The sequence below is a fragment of the Eleutherodactylus coqui genome, chromosome 5 (assembly GCF_035609145.1).
Source record: "Eleutherodactylus coqui strain aEleCoq1 chromosome 5, aEleCoq1.hap1, whole genome shotgun sequence".
NCBI lineage: Eukaryota > Metazoa > Chordata > Amphibia > Anura > Eleutherodactylidae > Eleutherodactylus > Eleutherodactylus coqui.
In genome coordinates this window covers 272,051,080-272,068,885 of record NC_089841.1, presented here as the reverse complement: position 1 = coordinate 272,068,885, position 17,806 = coordinate 272,051,080, and the positions used below count along the sequence as shown (strand labels likewise).

Genomic DNA, 17,806 nt, shown 5'->3' with positions numbered 1-17,806 from the left:
CTTCCGGCCAAGAGCGGCGTCAGCTGATGCAGCTGTGTGGACCTTATAAAATTTTGAGAACGTATGTAAGGAAGTCCAGGTGGCTGCCTTACACACCTGAAGGGCTGAGGCTCCGTGACGGACTGCCCAGGAAGCCCCCACCGCCCGTGTGGAGTGGGCCGTAACCCGAAATGGCGGCGAGCGTCCTGAGGCGTGATACGCCTCTGTTATCAGGGACCTTATCCATTTCGATAGGGTGACTTTTGAGGCTGCCAAGCCCCTCCGGGTCCCCTCCGGAATAACGAAGAGGGTGTCGGTCTTACGAAACTCCTTTGTTCTTTTCACATAGATCCTCAGCGCCCTTACTACGTCCAGGTGGTGCAGCATTTTTTCCTTTTTGTGTACTGGATCTGGACAAAAAGAAGGCAAGACAATTTCTTCATTAATGTGAAACTGCGAGACTACCTTTGGTAGAAACTCGGGTGATGGTCTTAGTACCGCTTTGTCCTGGTGGAAGATCATATATGGCACCTGTATAGACAAAGCCGCCAGCTCCGAGACCCTACGAATTGACGTGATAGCGACGAGGAATACCACCTTCCAGGTCAGTAGTTGCATAGAAATTTCCTTCAGCGGCTCAAACGGCTGGTCCGTCATAGTGTCCAACACGAGATTAAGGTCCCAAGTTTGGACCGGGGGTTTAAACGGGGGTGTCGTATGAGCGACTCCTTGCAGGAATGTACGTACAGCCATCCTATTTGCGATTGGCTTTTGGAACAGTACCGTTAATGCCGACACCTGTCCCCTCAACGAACCTACCCTCAATCCTACTTCGAGGCCCGATTGTAGGAATGCAAGAATTCTGGCCACCGAAAATTGCATCGGTTGTACCTGCCTCTCCTCACACCAGGTGAAGAAGCGCTTCCAGACTCTATAATAAATTGCAGATGAGGCTGGTTTTCTGGCCCGTATCAGTGTCTGAATAACCTTCTCCAAATAACCTTTTCTTCTCAACACCTCGGTCTCAACGGCCAAGCCGTCAAATGTAGAGACTTGGAATTCGGGTGTAGAAAAGGCCCCTGGGATAGCAGGTCTCTTTGCTCTGGAAGATGCCACGGTGTGTCGAACAGCATTTCTATGATGGTTGCGTACCAGCTTCTTCTTGGCCAGTCTGGCGCTATTAATATCGCTGGTCGCCCTTCCTGCTTGATTTTCCCTAGGATCCTCGGTATGAGAGGGATTGGTGGAAATACGTATAGGAGCTTGTACTCCCCCCACGAAATGGTCAGCGCATCCGTTGCCGCTGCTTGTGGATCCCGCGCTCGGGACACAAATGGGCGTAGTTTGTAGTTTAGTCGGGTTGCCATGAGGTCCACGTCTGGTGTACCCCATTTCAGGCATATCGTCCGAAAAACTTCTGGGTGCAGCCCCCATTCGCCGGGATCTACTCTTTCCCGGCTTAGGTAATCCACCACCCAGTTTTCTATTCCGGGAATGTAGACTGCGGAAATTGAGCTCAGATGCTTCTCCGCCCACGTTAGTATGCCTGCTACCTCGCTCATTACCGACGCGCTCCGTGTTTCCCCTTGCCGGTTGACATAGGCCACCGCTGTGGTGTTGTCCGTCTGGACGTGTACATTTTTTCTCTTGAGGCTGGGCCCGAAGTGTCAGGTAGATGGCCCGCAACTCTAGGATGTTTATATGCAGCCTTGTCTCTCTTTGACACCAAACTCCTTGAACAGACTGGTCCCCCAGTGTTCCGCCCCAACCTGAAAGGCTGGCGTCCGTCGTCACTACTATCCAACGCCTTGGGCCCTAAGGCCGTCCCGCCTGAAGCCTCCCAGGTTCCAGCCACCACTTCAGTGACCTTTGGACTTGAGGGGTTATCTGGATTCGCTGTTCCAGGGTCAGCCGGGACCCGTTCCAGCGTGACAATATCAAGTGTTGTAGCTTCCGCGACCGGAACTGGGCGAAGGGAACCGCCTTGAATGCTGCCACCATCTGGCCCAGGATAGCCATGCAGTGTCTGATGGTTAGCAGTTTCCCCTGTATTAGGGACCGGACCCCCTGCCGGAGCTTGTCTACCTTTGCTTGGGGTAGCAGGACCCGGTGCTGGCTGGTTTCAAATATCATGCCCAAAAACTCCAAGCGTTGTGTCGGTATTAGGCACGATTTTTGGCGGTCCACTATCCAGCCGAATTCTTCTAGAATCTTCATCGTGACGTGTAGGCTTCTGATGTTGCCGCCCCACGACGGTGCCTTTATTAGTATATCGTCCAGGTATGGAATGGCCGATATACCTTCCGCATGGAGTAGCGCCATCACTGCTGCTAGTACCTTCGTAAAAACTCTTGGAGAGGTAGACAGGCCGAATGGCAGTGCCGTAAATTGAAAATGCCTTCCCTGTGTTTCGAAACGAAGGAATTTTTGATGTGTTTCCCGAATCGGGATATGGAGATAAGCGTCCTTGATATCTATCGAGGACAGAAATTCGCCCGGCTGCATGGAGTTTATCACGGACTTGATTGACTCCATCCGGAAGTGTTTTGTTCTGATGAATTGATTCAACCTCCTTAAATCCAACACCGGCCTCACTCTGCCGCCCTTTTTGGGTACAAGAAAAAGATTCGAATAGAACCCTTGCCTCTCTTGTGCCCCCGGTACCGGTTTCACAACCCCCTGTGCCAGAAGATTCTGCACTGCCTGCTGTAGGTTGGCTACTCCTTCCAGGGTGGTAGGCACTCTGGACCTGCAGAACGAATTCCGTGGGAGAGTCGTGAATTCGATTGCATACCCGGATGTCACAATCTCCTGCACCCACTTGTCGCTCACGCGCCTCCCCCATGTCTCCCGAAATTGGGAGAGCCTGCCCCCCACCCTGGTGAAACTGGGTGGGGGCAGCATCTCATGCCGCGCTCTTTGATCCCGCCGTTTTAGATGTTCCGGGTCGGGATCGCCATGTTAGTCTTGTTTTGAAAGAGGGGCCCCTCTTTGCGTCCGTCGGGGTTCTCGTAGACTGGGACCACTGCCCTGACCCTGGACGGGACGAAAAACGCCGAAAGGATCAAAAAAACGGTTTCCTTTTTAATGGAACCTTCTCCTTTCTTGCCGGCATTTGTGGTAATGACGTGCTCTTGCCGCCTGTGGCGTCCTTTATCATGTCATCCAGTTTAGGTCCAAACAGCCTGTTTCCTTTGCTTGGCAATTTTGTTAGAGCCATCTTGGATGCTGTATCTGCTGACCAGCTTTTCAGCCAGAGAGTTCTCCTTGCCGCGACCGATGCAGCGGATGCCCGGGCAACGAACTTGGCTGCGTCTAGTTCTGCTGCGCATACAAACTTGTTTGCCTGTATGACGTTGTCTGTCAGTTCGAGCAACTCACTCGGTGGAGCGCCTGCTACAATGTCTCTCCGTAGCTGTTTGGCCCAGGCTATGGACGCCTTACTGACCCATGCGGCCGCAAAAATCGGCTGCAAAGCAGTGCCTGTGGCTTGAAACACTGTTTTCGCCAACGTATCCAGCTTCCTGTCTTGAGGATTAGCCAGCGTTGCTACTTCGGCTGTTGGCAATGCTGTGCTTCTAGACAGTCGTGACACTGGTGGGTCGATTACCGGAGGTACCGCCCAACCCTTTTTCAGACCCCCTGGGAATGGGTATGTAATTTCCCAAGTCTTCCCGGGTTGCCTAAATTTTTTGTCCGGGTTCTGCCATTCCTTGTTAAGGACCTCCGAAAAATCCGGATGGTCTGGGAAGACCTGTCGTGATCTCTTCTGCCGTCTAAATGACACCGTGGAAGGAGCCGTCTCTACTGGTTCCTCTGTTACCTGGAGGGTTTCTCTTATGGATATTACCAGGCCGTCCATTAGACTGGCTAGGCGCGACACCTGTTCCTCGTCTAGCTCCGAAACCGACGAGCCTGCAGAGTGGTCGTAGTCTTCAGACCCCATGCCCTCGCCTGCCGTTTGGGCCGTGTCCTGGGACGCCCATGAGCAAGATGCTCGAGGGGACTCATGGTGAGCCCGGGCCGGTCTCGCAGAATACCGGGACCGTGAAGAATGCCTTGATCTGTGGTAAGTATGCATGGACTCCCTGGACCCATGAGAGCCATGAGAGTCTCTGGACCGTCTGGACTTGGAGGATCTAGACGACCTCCTGGTGTGGCGCGATCTATGGGGAGTGTCCTCGCTGCTACGGGACCTCCTTCTTTTGAGAGTCTCTGGACCTTCTGGACTTGGAGGATCTAGACGACCTCCTGGTGTGGCGCGATCTATTGGGAGTGTCCTCGCTGCTACGGGACCTCCTTCTTTTGTGTGCCCTCCCTCGTGCATATTCCGAGGAGGACGCGTCTGAGCTGGGCTCTAACTGGCGTAAAATCGCCGCAGTGGATGTGGCCAAGCCAGAAATGGCAGCGGCCAGGGACCTTGCCCATTGGGGTTCGGGCCCTGGCTCCACAGGGGCGGCGGGGGGCACCGGGGTCCCTGGAGCTGCGCGCGCCACGGCACATCTAGCGCAGCGGGGGTCGACTTGACCGCAAGCAAACTTAACGCTGCAGGTAGTGCAAGCGTAATGCTTCACCCTCCCCTTGGCCGGGCTGGAACCCTCTGATCTAGGGTCAGACATGGCAAAAGAAAACAACTTCCAGGTAGCGGGTAAGCTACGTACCATTACAGGAATGCCTGCAGGGGGGACGGGGAGGGCGAGGGGAGAACACCGCGAAGTGCTGCCTTGGGCAGGGCTTACCCGGTCTAGCAGCTGTTTCCGCGGTTCCCCCGGTCCAGCTGGAGCCTCTGGTCCTGACGCTTGGATGCTGTCGGGAGTCGACGCGGGTCCACCACACGATCTCGCAGCGTTGGTGACCCGGCAGGTGCTGTGGCAGGGACTGCTGCGGCGTTGTTACAGCTGCTGGTGCCAGAGACAGGAGGTGCTGCTGCTGTCCGGGTGCTTTCTCCGTAGCAGAAAGGAATTGCAGGGCTGAATGGCTGGACGGATGTGCTGCTGTGCTGCTGTATGCTCAGAGAGCTGCGCAGTGCTGGGCTCCGAAGTGCAGACAGAACGAGGTGTCAGCTGCTGAGAGCGGTCAGTCCTCCGTCTGGCTGCCCCTTTTAAACTTGCCGCGGTCGGAGGGGGCGTGGCCTGCCCCGGAAGCGCGCCCGCGACCCGGAAGTGACGTTTCCAGCCGTGATGACGGCGCTCCGCCCCCCGGAGCGCCGCGCCCAGAAGTGGCCTGCCGGCCGGCGCCCTGGCGTCCTGCAACATGCCTCGCTTCTATCCCTGCTCAGGAGAGCTGCCGCTGCTACTGCCGCTGCCATCCTGAAGCTCCATAAGGTACCCTGCGTCCGCTGCCGCCGCCAGTATGGAGTCCCCAAACGGAATGTTGCCGCCGCCGCTGTCAGTGTGAAGTCCCAATGGGGCGTCTGCCCGGGAGCCACAGCCTGTCCGTGCGTCGACCGTTCCAGCAGTGCTGCCCCCTATGCGTCACCGTCAGACAGTGCGCTACTCCAGGGAGGGGGAGCCCCATGGCTGGCGGGTAACCGACTCAGATGCGCATTGCATGGTCGGGCCCCTTTTTCTTCGCTGGGTGAGACGCCGCAGTAGTGGTGGAGACACCCCCTGCCTGCGTCTCCCCCGGGAGGCCAGTAGAGCCAGGGAAAAGCCCCGACTCCCCGGATTCCCGTGACTAGCCACGTCTGCCTCCTAGCAGACACTAAGCTAAAGACTAATTAGCTGAGTGCCTGCAGGGGGGATATAGCCAGGTGGGGAGGAGCTAACACTTTTTTGCTTAGTGTCGCCTCCTAGGGCAGTGGCTATATCCCATGGTCTAGGCTGTGGCCCCCAATGATACGGACGAGAAATAGCAGTTTGGCCGCAGCGAAAAACCACAAGATTTCCGCCGGGAGAACCGCCGCTGCAGAACCCACGGCGGCTTTGAAGCGGCCCGGCCGCTCGCTCTTCCGCTGCGGCCAGCGCTCACATACAGAAGAGCGCGGCCGCAGCGGGAAAAAAAAAAAGACCATGCTGCGGCCGGCAAATCCGCGCCGCAGCGGCTTCTGCCGGCTTAGCCGCAGTGGATTTGCTGTCCCGTGTGAACGATATTTCTGAGAAATCTCGTCCACATGGCTGGCTAATCCCTGGATTAGCGGCCGCATGTGGATTTGCCGCGGCAAAATTCCGCACGGAATTTCCGCGGCAAATCCGCCCGGTGTAATCCCAGCCATAGTGTGAAATCCAGTGACACAATTCACGTGAAAAAAAGTCGGGTCTTACTCCAATGCCTCCATCTATTGTACACCTAAATTCCTTATTTTGCTGCATTTTTTCCCTTGACATCTTGGGCTGTTTTATCTTTTTTCACTGACTTTTTCTCCAGTCTTTATGGGGTTAAAAGCTTTAAAAAAATGCTTTTTTTCACATTTATGGTTGTTTGTTTTTAAAATTAGTATATTTACACTAAAATAAAGTATAGAAATGGATCCCTCATTTTGTTTCGGACGTTTTGATATATAATTTCTATAGTTTGGGAATACAGGGCGCATGTGGTTTTGGTTGGCGTCAGCAATGAGTCGTTCTCTGTTTTATGTATATATTTTTATTTTATTCTGTAATTTTTTTTTAACATCTTTGTCCTCCATGACATTGTCATTTTTTGTTAAATTATTTCATACTTTTCCACTGTAACTGGGCAATCCATAGGAGCCCCAGTTACAGGGAAAAACATCCCCCTGTAGAGACAACAGTCACTAACAGAGCTGATCAGGGTCTGCTAGGATCCTCCAGCCTTGCTGTGCAGAGGGCACATGGCGGTTACGCGATCGCTGGATCACACAGTGGAAGTTATACTTCCGCCCTCTCTGTGCACTACATAGTGCTTATTGAGCGCTATGTACCCATGAAAGGAGAAGGCAAAAGTGGTTAAAAACTTCTCCTACCTCCTCCTCTGGGTCCTCGGCTGTGACTAACATCCAGAGACCCAACATGCATTAGCTATGATCCCGTGCCGAACTTCTGCTATTGGCCAGGGTTAAAGCCCATAAATTTACCATGCCTGGTTCTTAAGGGGGTTAAGATTCAGGGATAATTCCCACATGCATGAGGGAGTTGTACCTGAGATTCCTATACACAACTGAACCCTCCGGGTATTGGACAGTGCATGTCCTATTCTTGTCCGTAATATGGATGAAAATAGTACATACTGGGATTTTTTTGGCATGGACTGCAGGTCCGAAAAAACCCATTAAAGTGAATAGGTTCATGTCCGGTCCGTCTGCAGTCGGTTGCAAACACGGACAAGCTACACGTATGTGTGAATAAGACCGACTACCATTAGTCGTCCACATAACTTCTGGCTGGTCAGGGTCGCAGCTGATCATCAGATTAGATATGACAACAACAGTTTACAGACCAAATCTCAGGCTTACCAAAATCACTCTGACAGTAATGCCTCCTCCTCTGGGATCGGCCCCGGAGCCGCGGGCACTGCTGGCAGCCTCATCCGTGAAAGAGAAATGGGAAAAGTCCATAACAATGATATTATGAGGAAACTGAACATTCAGGAAGAACTTCACACAACATTAATGGCTTCAATTAAAACCTCCGGATTTATGGGTAACGGATGCCTAACAGCGGCGTCCATCACCTATAGGGCGTAATGGCCTCCTGTAAAAAACGTATCTGTTCAATGGATGCCATTCTAGCCTGTGGGTGATGGCGGTCACCCTTTGGCATCCATCACCCATAGGCTATAATGGTATCCGTTTAAGCAACACATCATAAAAAGCTCTTGAAAAGTTTGCAAGATATCCGTTAACCCCTTAGTGACGGCCCAAAAGTGTTTTTTTTTTACGTCCTGCCATTGCAGGACGTGTATGGAGGGACATGGCGCCGCTATGTCCCTCCATACAACACAGGTGTCAGCTGTTTATTACAGTTGACACCCATGGGCAATAGCTGCAATCAGCTGCGCGGTTGATCGCAGTTATTAACCTTTTAAATGCCGCTGTCAATTCTTTCAGTAGCATTTAAATGCCCCGAACAATGTTCGGGTGTCCAGTGAGATCAGGGGAGCCGTGCAGTTGTCATGGCAGCTGGGGGCCTTCTGAAAGGCCCCAGGGCTGCCTTAGGAGACTGCCTATCAAGCCATCCCCGTGGGGTGGCTTGATAGCTTGCCTGTCAAACAGCAGTATGACATAATGCTATAGCATTACGTCATACTGCAGGAGCGATCAAAGCATCGCTGGTTGTGGTCGCCCCTGGGGACTGAAAGAAAGTGTAAAAAAAAATTTTTACTAATTATTTAAAAAAAAGTAATAAAGGTTAAAAAAAAAAAAAAAAACCCTTTTGCCATATTTGCAATAAAAGAATCTAAATAATAAAGCAAAAATACAAATTTGGTATCACCGCGTCCGTAAAAGTCCAATCTAGCAAAGTAATGCATTATTTACCCCGCACGGGGAACGTCATCCGAAAAAAAAAAAAGGAACGCCAGAAATGCGCTTTTTGGGTCACCCTGTCTGCAAGAAAAAATGTAATAAAAAGTGATCAAAAAGTCATTTGTATACAAAAATGGTACCAACGGAAATGCCAGAATGTACTGCACAAAATGAGCCCCCATATAACTATGTCGACAAAAAAATAAAAAAGTTATTGTGCGCAGAAAATAATTTAAAAAAATTAAATATCTTTGAAAAAAAATACAAGTAGTACAGCAAAAAAAACCAATACAAGTTTGGTATTGTAGTAAATCGCACTGACCCATAGAATAAAGTTATCAGGTCATTTTTGTTGCAGTTTGTGCGCCGTAGAAACAAGAAGCACTGAAAGATGGCGAAATGTTGTTTTTTTTTCAATTTCTCCCCACTTAGAATTTTTTACAAGTTTTTCAGTACAGTATATGGTACATTAAATAGTACCATTCAAAAATACAACTTGTCCTGCAAAAAACAAGCCCTCATACAGCGACGTCGATGGATAAGTAAAGGAGTTACGAGTTTTTAAAAGGTGGGAGGAAAAAATGAAAATGGGAAAAAAGCAAATAAGCTCCGTCAGTAAGGGGTTAAATGAATGATGGACGGTAGCATCCATCACCCACAGACTATCATGACACCCGCTTAATAGATTTGTTTTTAACCGGTTGCATCTGTATGGAGTAGCAGTACTGCATTTTTTGTGCAGCTTTTTTTTCTCACTTTTGATGCTATTATGGGTCAATTTGTGTTTTTTAAACTTAGCGCGTTTTAGGTATGGCTTTTTTTTTTTCAGGCGTTTTCCTATAAACTTCTTTATAGAGAAAAAAAAACTTAAAGATACATTTCAAGAGTCTGTGACTAGAAATGAGCGAGTATACTCGCTAAGGCACATTACTCGAGCGAGTAGTGCCTTAGCCGAGTATCTCCCCGCTCGTCTCTAAAGATTCGGGAGCCGGTGACAGGTGAGTTGCGGGAGTGAGCAGGGGGGGGCGGGGGGGAGAGAGGGAGAGAGAGATCTCCCCTCCGTTCCTCCCTGCTCTCCCCCGCCGAGTCTGGCATGGAGCGCCGGCTGAGATATATCATTATTTAGTAAAGTTTGTACAAGTTACAATAGTCAATAGGAAATGGAATTCAATAAATGGAATTCCCATAAGATGCAGGGAGGAAATTCTTTCAGCAAGCACAGATGCTCAAGAAGGAAAGAAGCAAACAAACTTTCTGCATAGATATTCTGTATTACATGGGTATATACTGGTACTTACTGGATTACAGCAGTTCTAAAAAGAGATAGCATTTTGGAATAGCTGATGTGTAGCTATCTTGAGTCTTTTTTAATGCTGTGGTCGGGTTTATAAAACCCATTTTTAAATGCCTTATTTATGAATACTGGGATAATGGGAGGGCCTCTGTTTAGGATCCTCATCAAATAACCAGAACACAGAGGGATTTGGCACATCATTGCTTTACAAGGGCATCCCGTTGCCTTCAGTGGCCACAATATCATCTTTTTCTTCTGTGGTATCACTTGCTGTTGGGTTTCCCAAAGTCTATAGTTGGCCCCAACATTGGGATATCCTGTAATCATCTTCTCATTACTAAATTAGATGGTCCAAATCTGACAATGCCTTTACATGATTTATGATGCCTCCAAGAGCCATGAAATATTAAATAGTAAGCCACAGATTAGTTAACCTGTTTCTATCTACTGTGCATTTGACCCTATCCCATCTCAACTCAACCCCAACCATACCAATGTGTTCCTCCCTGTTCTAACGCACCTTCTAAGCCTTTCACTGACTACCAGTGTCTGCCCTTTGCCCTTTAAACATGCAGCCATCACTTCTATCCTTTAGAAGCCATCCCTTGACTATCCTCTCTGCTCAGCCACCGCCCACCTCACTTCTCCTATTTGCGTCAAAGCTCCTGGAATAGCATATCCTCTCATCTCTCCTTCAACTCACTATTAGACCAACTTGCAATTTGTTTTACAACCTCACCTCTACTGAAACAGCCCGTGCCAAAGTCACCAATGAACTGCCAACTGCAAAAGCTTCTAAACATTACTTAAAGGGGTTGTCTCGCGGCAGCAAGTGGGGTTATACACTTCTGTATGGCCATATTAATGCACTTTGTAATATACATCGTGCATTAATTATGAGCCATACAGAAGTTATTCACTTACCTGCTCCTTTGCTAGCGTCCTCGTCTCCATGGTTCCGTCTAAATTCGCTGGCAGCTTGCTTTTTTAGACGCGCTTGCGCAGTCCAGTCTTCTCCTTTCAGCACGAGCCGCTTCAGTGTGCTCCCCGCTACAGCTCTTCTGCACATGCGCAGATGAGCTGTCACTGCTCGGGAGCGCGCTGGAGCGGCCATTCTGTACCATCCTCTGTTAGAGGAAGGTGCAGAGCCGCCCAGCCCAGCAGCCCAGCCGAGAAGCCGAGAAGCCGCCCAGGTAAGTGATGGGCCGGGGGAACTGTCGCTGGGCCGGGGGAACTGTCGCTGGGCCGGGGGAACTGTCGCTGGGCCGGGGGAACTGTCGCTGGGCCGGGGGAACTGTCGCTGGGCCGGGGGAACTGTCGCTGGGCCGGGGGAACTGTCGCTGGGCCGGGGGAACTGTCGCTGGGCCGGGGGAACTGTCGTTGGGCCGGGGGAACTGTCGTTGGGCCGGGGGAACTGTCGCTGGGCCGGGGGGGGCTGTCGCTGGGCCGGGGGGGGCTGTCGCTGGGCCGGGGGGGGCTGTCGCTGGGCCGGGGGAACTGTCGCTGGGCCAGGGGGGGCTGTCGCTGGGCCGGGGGAACTGTCGCTGGGCCGGGGGAACTGTCGCTGGGCCGGGGGAACTGTCGCTGGGCCGGGGGAACTGTCGCTGGGCCGGGGGAACTGTCGCTGGGCCGGGGGAACTGTCGCTGGGCCGGGGGAACTGTCGCTGGGCCGGGGGAACTGTCGCTGGGCCGAGGGAACTGTCGCTGGGCCGAGGGAACTGTCGCTGGGCCGGGGGGGGGGCTGTCGCTGGGCCGGGGGGGCTGTCGCTGGGCCGGGGGAACTGTCGCTGGGCCGGGGGAACTGTCGCTGGGCCGGGGGAACTGTCGCTGGGCCGGGGGAACTGTCGCTGGGCCGGGGGAACTGTCGCTGGGCCGGGGGAACTGTCGCTGGGCCGGGGGAACTGTCGCTGGGCCGGGGGAACTGTCGCTGGGCCGGGGGAACTGTCGCTGGGCCGGGGGAACTGTCGCTGGGCCGAGGGAACTGTCGCTGGGCCGGGGGGGGGCTGTCGCTGGGCCGGGGGGGCTGTCGCTGGGCCGGGGGGGCTGTCGCTGGGCCGGGAGAACTGTCGCTGGGCCGGGGGGGCTGTCGCTGGGCCGGGGGGGGCTGTTGCTGGGCCGGGGGGGGCTGTTGCTGGGCCAGGGGGGGCTGTCGCTGGGCCGGGGGAACTGTCGCTGGGCCGGGGGAACTGTCGCTGGGCCGGGGGAACTGTCGCTGGGCCGGGGGAACTGTCGCTGGGCCGGGGGAACTGTCGCTGGGCCGGGGGAACTGTCGCTGGGCCGGGGGAACTGTCGCTGGGCCGGGGGAACTGTCGCTGGGCCGGGGGAACTGTCGCTGGGCCGGGGGAACTGTCGCTGGGCCGGGGGAACTGTCGCTGGGCCGGGGGAACTGTCGCTGGGCCGGGGGAACTGTCGCTGGGCCGGGGGAACTGTCGCTGGGCCGGGGGAACTGTCGCTGGGCCGGGGGAACTGTCGCTGGGCCGAGGGAACTGTCGCTGGGCCGGGGGAACTGTCGCTGGGCCGGGGGAACTGTCGCTGGGCCGGGGGAACTGTCGCTGGGCCGGGGGAACTGTCGCTGGGCCGGGGGGGCTGTCGCTGGGCCGGGGGGGGCTGTCGCTGGGCCGGGGGAACTGTCGCTGGGCCGGGGGGGGCTGTCGCTGGGCCGGGGGGGGCTGTCGCTGGGCCGGGGGGGGCTGTCGCTGGGCCGGGGGAACTGTCGCTGGGCCAGGGGGGGCTGTCGCTGGGCCGGGGGAACTGTCGCTGGGCCGGGGGAACTGTCGCTGGGCCGGGGGAACTGTCGCTGGGCCGGGGGAACTGTCGCTGGGCCGGGGGAACTGTCGCTGGGCCGGGGGAACTGTCGCTGGGCCGGGGGAACTGTCGCTGGGCCGAGGGAACTGTCGCTGGGCCGAGGGAACTGTCGCTGGGCCGGGGGGGGGGCTGTCGCTGGGCCGGGGGGGCTGTCGCTGGGCCGGGGGGGCTGTCGCTGGGCCGGGGGAACTGTCGCTGGGCCGGGGGAACTGTCGCTGGGCCGGGGGAACTGTCGCTGGGCCGGGGGAACTGTCGCTGGGCCGGGGGAACTGTCGCTGGGCCGGGGGAACTGTCGCTGGGCCGAGGGAACTGTCGCTGGGCCGGGGGGGGGCTGTCGCTGGGCCGGGGGGGCTGTCGCTGGGCCGGGGGGGCTGTCGCTGGGCCGGGGGAACTGTCGCTGGGCCGGGGGGGCTGTCGCTGGGCCGGGGGGGGCTGTTGCTGGGCCGGGGGGGGCTGTTGCTGGGCCGGGGGGGGCTGTCGCTGGGCCGGGGGAACTGTCGCTGGGCCAGGGGGGGCTGTCGCTGGGCCGGGGGAACTGTCGCTGGGCCGGGGGAACTGTCGCTGGGCCGGGGGAACTGTCGCTGGGCCGGGGGAACTGTCGCTGGGCCGGGGGAACTGTCGCTGGGCCGGGGGAACTGTCGCTGGGCCGGGGGAACTGTCGCTGGGCCGGGGGAACTGTCGCTGGGCCGGGGGAACTGTCGCTGGGCCGGGGGAACTGTCGCTGGGCCGGGGGAACTGTCGCTGGGCCGGGGGAACTGTCGCTGGGCCGGGGGAACTGTCGCTGGGCCGGGGGAACTGTCGCTGGGCCGAGGGAACTGTCGCTGGGCCGGGGGAACTGTCGCTGGGCCGGGGGAACTGTCGCTGGGCCGGGGGAACTGTCGCTGGGCCGGGGGAACTGTCGCTGGGCCGGGGGGGCTGTCGCTGGGCCGGGGGGGGCTGTCGCTGGGCCGGGGGGGGCTGTTGCTGGGCCGGGGGAACTGTCGCTGGGCCAGGGGGGGCTGTCGCTGGGCCGGGGGAACTGTCGCTGGGCCGGGGGAACTGTCGCTGGGCCGGGGGAACTGTCGCTGGGCCGGGGGAACTGTCGCTGGGCCGGGGGAACTGTCGCTGGGCCGGGGGAACTGTCGCTGGGCCGGGGGAACTGTCGCTGGGCCGGGGGAACTGTCGCTGGGCCGGGGGAACTGTCGCTGGGCCGGGGGAACTGTCGCTGGGCCGGGGGAACTGTCGCTGGGCCGGGGGAACTGTCGCTGGGCCGGGGGAACTGTCGCTGGGCCGGGGGAACTGTCGCTGGGCCGGGGGAACTGTCGCTGGGCCGGGGGAACTGTCGCTGGGCCGAGGGAACTGTCGCTGGGCCGGGGGGGGGCTGTCGCTGGGCCGGGGGGGCTGTCGCTGGGCCGGGGGGGCTGTCGCTGGGCCGGGGGGGCTGTCGCTGGGCCGGGGGGGGCTGCCGCTGGGCCGGGGGGGCTGCCGCTGGGCCGGGGGGGCTGCGCCGGTTACCTGCTGCCTGGCGGTGGGTGACTGTGTGCCGTGGTCGGCCGCGTTGAATCCAGGGGTCCGGTCGGCGGCTGCGGGGCGTCTGGTTGTCAGGGAGACACAGCTGGTAGCGTCTCGGGAGCGCGCACGTCGGGCTACAGCAAGCGAAGGGAAAAGAGCTGGCGGCCATCTTGGGGAAATTTTTATAAGTTGCTGAAACGCTGGAACTGTAAGTAGAAACCAGCTAGAAAAGTCATTTACAGGGGTAATTAGTAATGTATGCTTAATTAGGGGGACTGGGCAAAAAAAAAAATTCACTGCTTCCTCGAGACATCTCCTTTAATGCTCCTTCTAGACCTGATCTCTGTCTGTGACACATATAACCAATCCTTCATGTTACAGTTCCTCCACTCTTGACATCATAGACTTGGCCCTCTCCTGGATCTCCTCACACCTCGCTGACTGTGTATTTAGTATCTCCAAGTCACACACCACATCCTAACCTTGCCTTCTCTCTGTTGGTGTCCCTCAAGACCCTGTCCTAGGATTCCTACTCTTCTTCACGTACACCTTTGGCCTAGGGCAGTTCATAGGATCTAACAGCTTTCAGTACCACCTTTACATTGGTGACACCCAAATCTAGGCACAGATGTTACCTCTCAACTATCCAGAATTCCAGAGTATCTATCAACCACATCATCCTCCTTCTCTTCCCACTTTCTAAAACTCAACATGGAGGAACTGAACCCATCATCTTTCCTCCATCTCACTCAACACCCCAGTAGCTCTATACCTTCCCCAGTCCCACAAGTCCACTGACTCGATGTAACATTTGACTCCACCCTCTCATGTCAACCACACATACAAGTCCTCGCCACCTCTAACACAAATCTCAAAAACATCTTACATGATTTCTCCTTGACCTCCAGTCAACAAAAATGTTAGTTTATGCCCTCATCATCTTCTGCTGGATTACTGCTCCTTCCCGTCTGCAGCTTTCCACCCAGCACCCTTAAATCTCTCCAGTCCATTCTGAATTCTGCTCTCTGACTAATTCACCTCTCTCCTCGCTATTCCCTGCTCTCTCTCCCCTATCCTAATCCCTACACTGGTTGCGCATTGTCCAGAGAATCCAATTAAAAATATTATCAATGACATACAAGGCTGTCCACAACTTGTTCTCTCCATACATCTGCCCTAGTCTCCTGAGACCTCCTCTCATGTAATCCCCAATTCTCCACCTACCTACCTCCTCAAATGTAATCCCCGGTTCTCCACCTACCTACCTCCTCAAATGTAATCCCCGGTTCTCCACCTACCTACCTCCTCACATGGAATCCCCGATTCTCCACCTACCTACCTCCTCACATGTAATCCCTGGTTCTCCACTTACCTTCCTTCTCTGTTCTCCTCTAATTTGTTCCTCACATATTCATCCCCAAGATTTCTCCCATGCATCTCCTATACTTTGGAACTCCCTAGCCCGAACACATCAGACTCTCCACCACCTGGGAACCTAAAAACCAACCAACCACTTCAGAAAGGTCTACAACCAAAGGTAACTCTGCTACCCCCACAACATGAGCACCTTCTACCCCGCCTACTGCCTCCTTCGCCCTTCTCTTCTGGATATAAGCCCTCGCAGGAAGGTTGCACCCTCCCTCTCTACCAGTTTGCACCTCATTTTGTTCAGGTATATGGTTACTGTTTTATATGTAACGCACTGAAAGCCGTTTTCATTTGTATAGAGCTCTGGAATTAATGGTGTCTTAAAATAAGGGTTAGTGAAATTAAACCAACTCAGAGGACTCTGGAGGGCGCTCTGCTGCTCCAAATAAGACAACGTCCACTTCAGGCGATTCATTCGCCATTTATGAATAAAAAAAAAAGTTTAAAAAGTTCCCGATAGGTGGCGCTGTGGCAGAGCCGGTCTACAGTGACAGACCTGTATCAGTGTCCGGTCTGAGGACATTCATCAGCATGTTGTACTGACTCACTGCGTTCAGTGGGGGAAAACAGGGTTTTATAAATTCAGAGAGTTGTAGAAAATCAAGGGGAACTAGGCGAACATTTGTAGCATGGTTTGCATACCTACAGCGCCACGTATTGGCAACTTTTTACCTAAATTCTTTTTCCTAAATGGCGGTCGCATCGTTTGAATTGGCCGTTATTGGAATTTCATGCCATTTGGGGCAGCAGGCGCCTTCCTCTGAGTTGGGGGAGTTTAATGTTGTTCTATATTAAACATAGCGCAGGCAGAGATGTTGTACAGTAACTCGCACATTGGGGGTCTTTCCTGTAAAGGTTATTTCTTTCTCGTTGCTGGTTTATGCACCCAACTGACTGGCTCTGTGTAACCTCTGAGTTGTATGGAGCTGTAACACTGCAGAAGTCAATGGGGCCTTACTGAATCATATTTGCCTACTATTTCATATAGGAGCAAGTTCCTTTGATTGTCAGTTTCTAACATGATGGGTAGTAAAACCGTCCTCCTCCTGCAAGTCTCAACCATTCTCTTCAAAGGTGGCAAGCATGGCATGTGCCAACATGTGGGACTAAATTCACTCCAAAGTAGATTAGACCGCTGCAGAACGTCCCTGAAACCCCCTTTTGCTTTAATGTTACATCTGAAGCAATAATGGCAATGCAGTAATGGACATGAGCAGCAGGCAGTGACATCTCAGGGACATACCTGCTTCGGCTCTAGAATGGTTAGTTCTCTTCTCCTCCTCCTCGGCCGTGCCTCCTGCACTACCGGATGTGGGTGGCTGACCCGTCGCCTGCACTCTAAAATCGGCTGTCTGATGTGTAGCTTGTGAATCCCTCTGCATGTTGTAGTAGCTGTCCTTGGGCAGCCAGTATTCATATTCAATGCCGGGGTTCTGTTCCTGAAAGACAACCTATAGGGGTATAATAAGGTAAGTTATCAACAAATGTGAATGACCGGCCCACAGATTGTTGTAGTAACATAGTGACATAGTGACATAGTTCGTAAGGCCGAATGAAGACAATGTCCATCTAGTCCAGCCTGTCTAGCCTCCTGTGTTGTTGATCCAGAAGAAGGCAAAAAACCCCAAGAGCAGGAGCCAATTAGCCCTTTTAGGGGAAAAATTCCTTCCCGACTCCCTAATGGCAATCAGACTGTTCCCTGGATCAACCCCTAATAGTTCCTACCTGCCTGTATACCCGGATTAACAATTGACCTAACATTTATATCCTGTAATATCCTTCCCCTGCAGAAAAACATCAAGTCTCCTTTTAAACTCCTCTATGGATCCTGCCATCACCACGTCCTCAGGCAGAGAGTTCCACAGTCTCACTGCTCTTACATTAAAGAACCCCTTTCTATGTTGGTGATGAAACCTACTTTCCTCTAATCGTAGCAGATGTCCTCTTGTTACCGTCGCAGTCCTGGGTATAAACATATCATGGGAGAGATCCTTGTATTGTCCCCTCATGTATTTATATATAGTTATTTGGTCGCCCCTTAGCCGTCTTTATTCCGGGGTGAATAATCACAGTTTTGGTGCCTCTCTGGGTATTCCAGTCCCGTCATTCCGTTTATTAGTTTAGTTGCCCTTCTTTGAACCCCCTCCAGCACTGTAACATCTTTCCTGAGCACCGGTGACCAGAACTGTGCGCAGTATTCCATGTGAGGCCTGACAAGTGCCTTATATAGTGGGAGGGTAATGTTCTCATCCCTCGCCCCTATATGTCTTTTAATGCACCCCAAGACTTTATTTGCCTTTGCAGCAGCTGACTGGCATTGGTTACTCCAGTTTAGTCTACAATCCACTAGTACCCCAGGTCTTTTTCCATGTCACTTTTCCCTA

The 17,806-nt window shown here is 54.2% G+C and overlaps 1 protein-coding gene across 2 annotated transcripts in view; it reads right to left on the bottom strand.

The window, feature by feature from the left end:
• ADAMTSL5 (ADAMTS like 5) overlaps positions 1–17,806 on the bottom strand; it is a 55,623-nt gene that overhangs the window by 10,393 nt on the left and 27,424 nt on the right. For both annotated transcript variants that reach the window (XM_066604694.1, XM_066604693.1), the window contains exons 10-11: positions 16,666–16,873; positions 7,394–7,462 (exon numbers count right to left, since the gene is read on the bottom strand). In XM_066604694.1, coding sequence (XP_066460791.1) covers positions 7,394–7,462; positions 16,666–16,873 — 277 coding nt within the window. The remainder of the gene's footprint in view (positions 1–7,393; positions 7,463–16,665; positions 16,874–17,806) is intronic.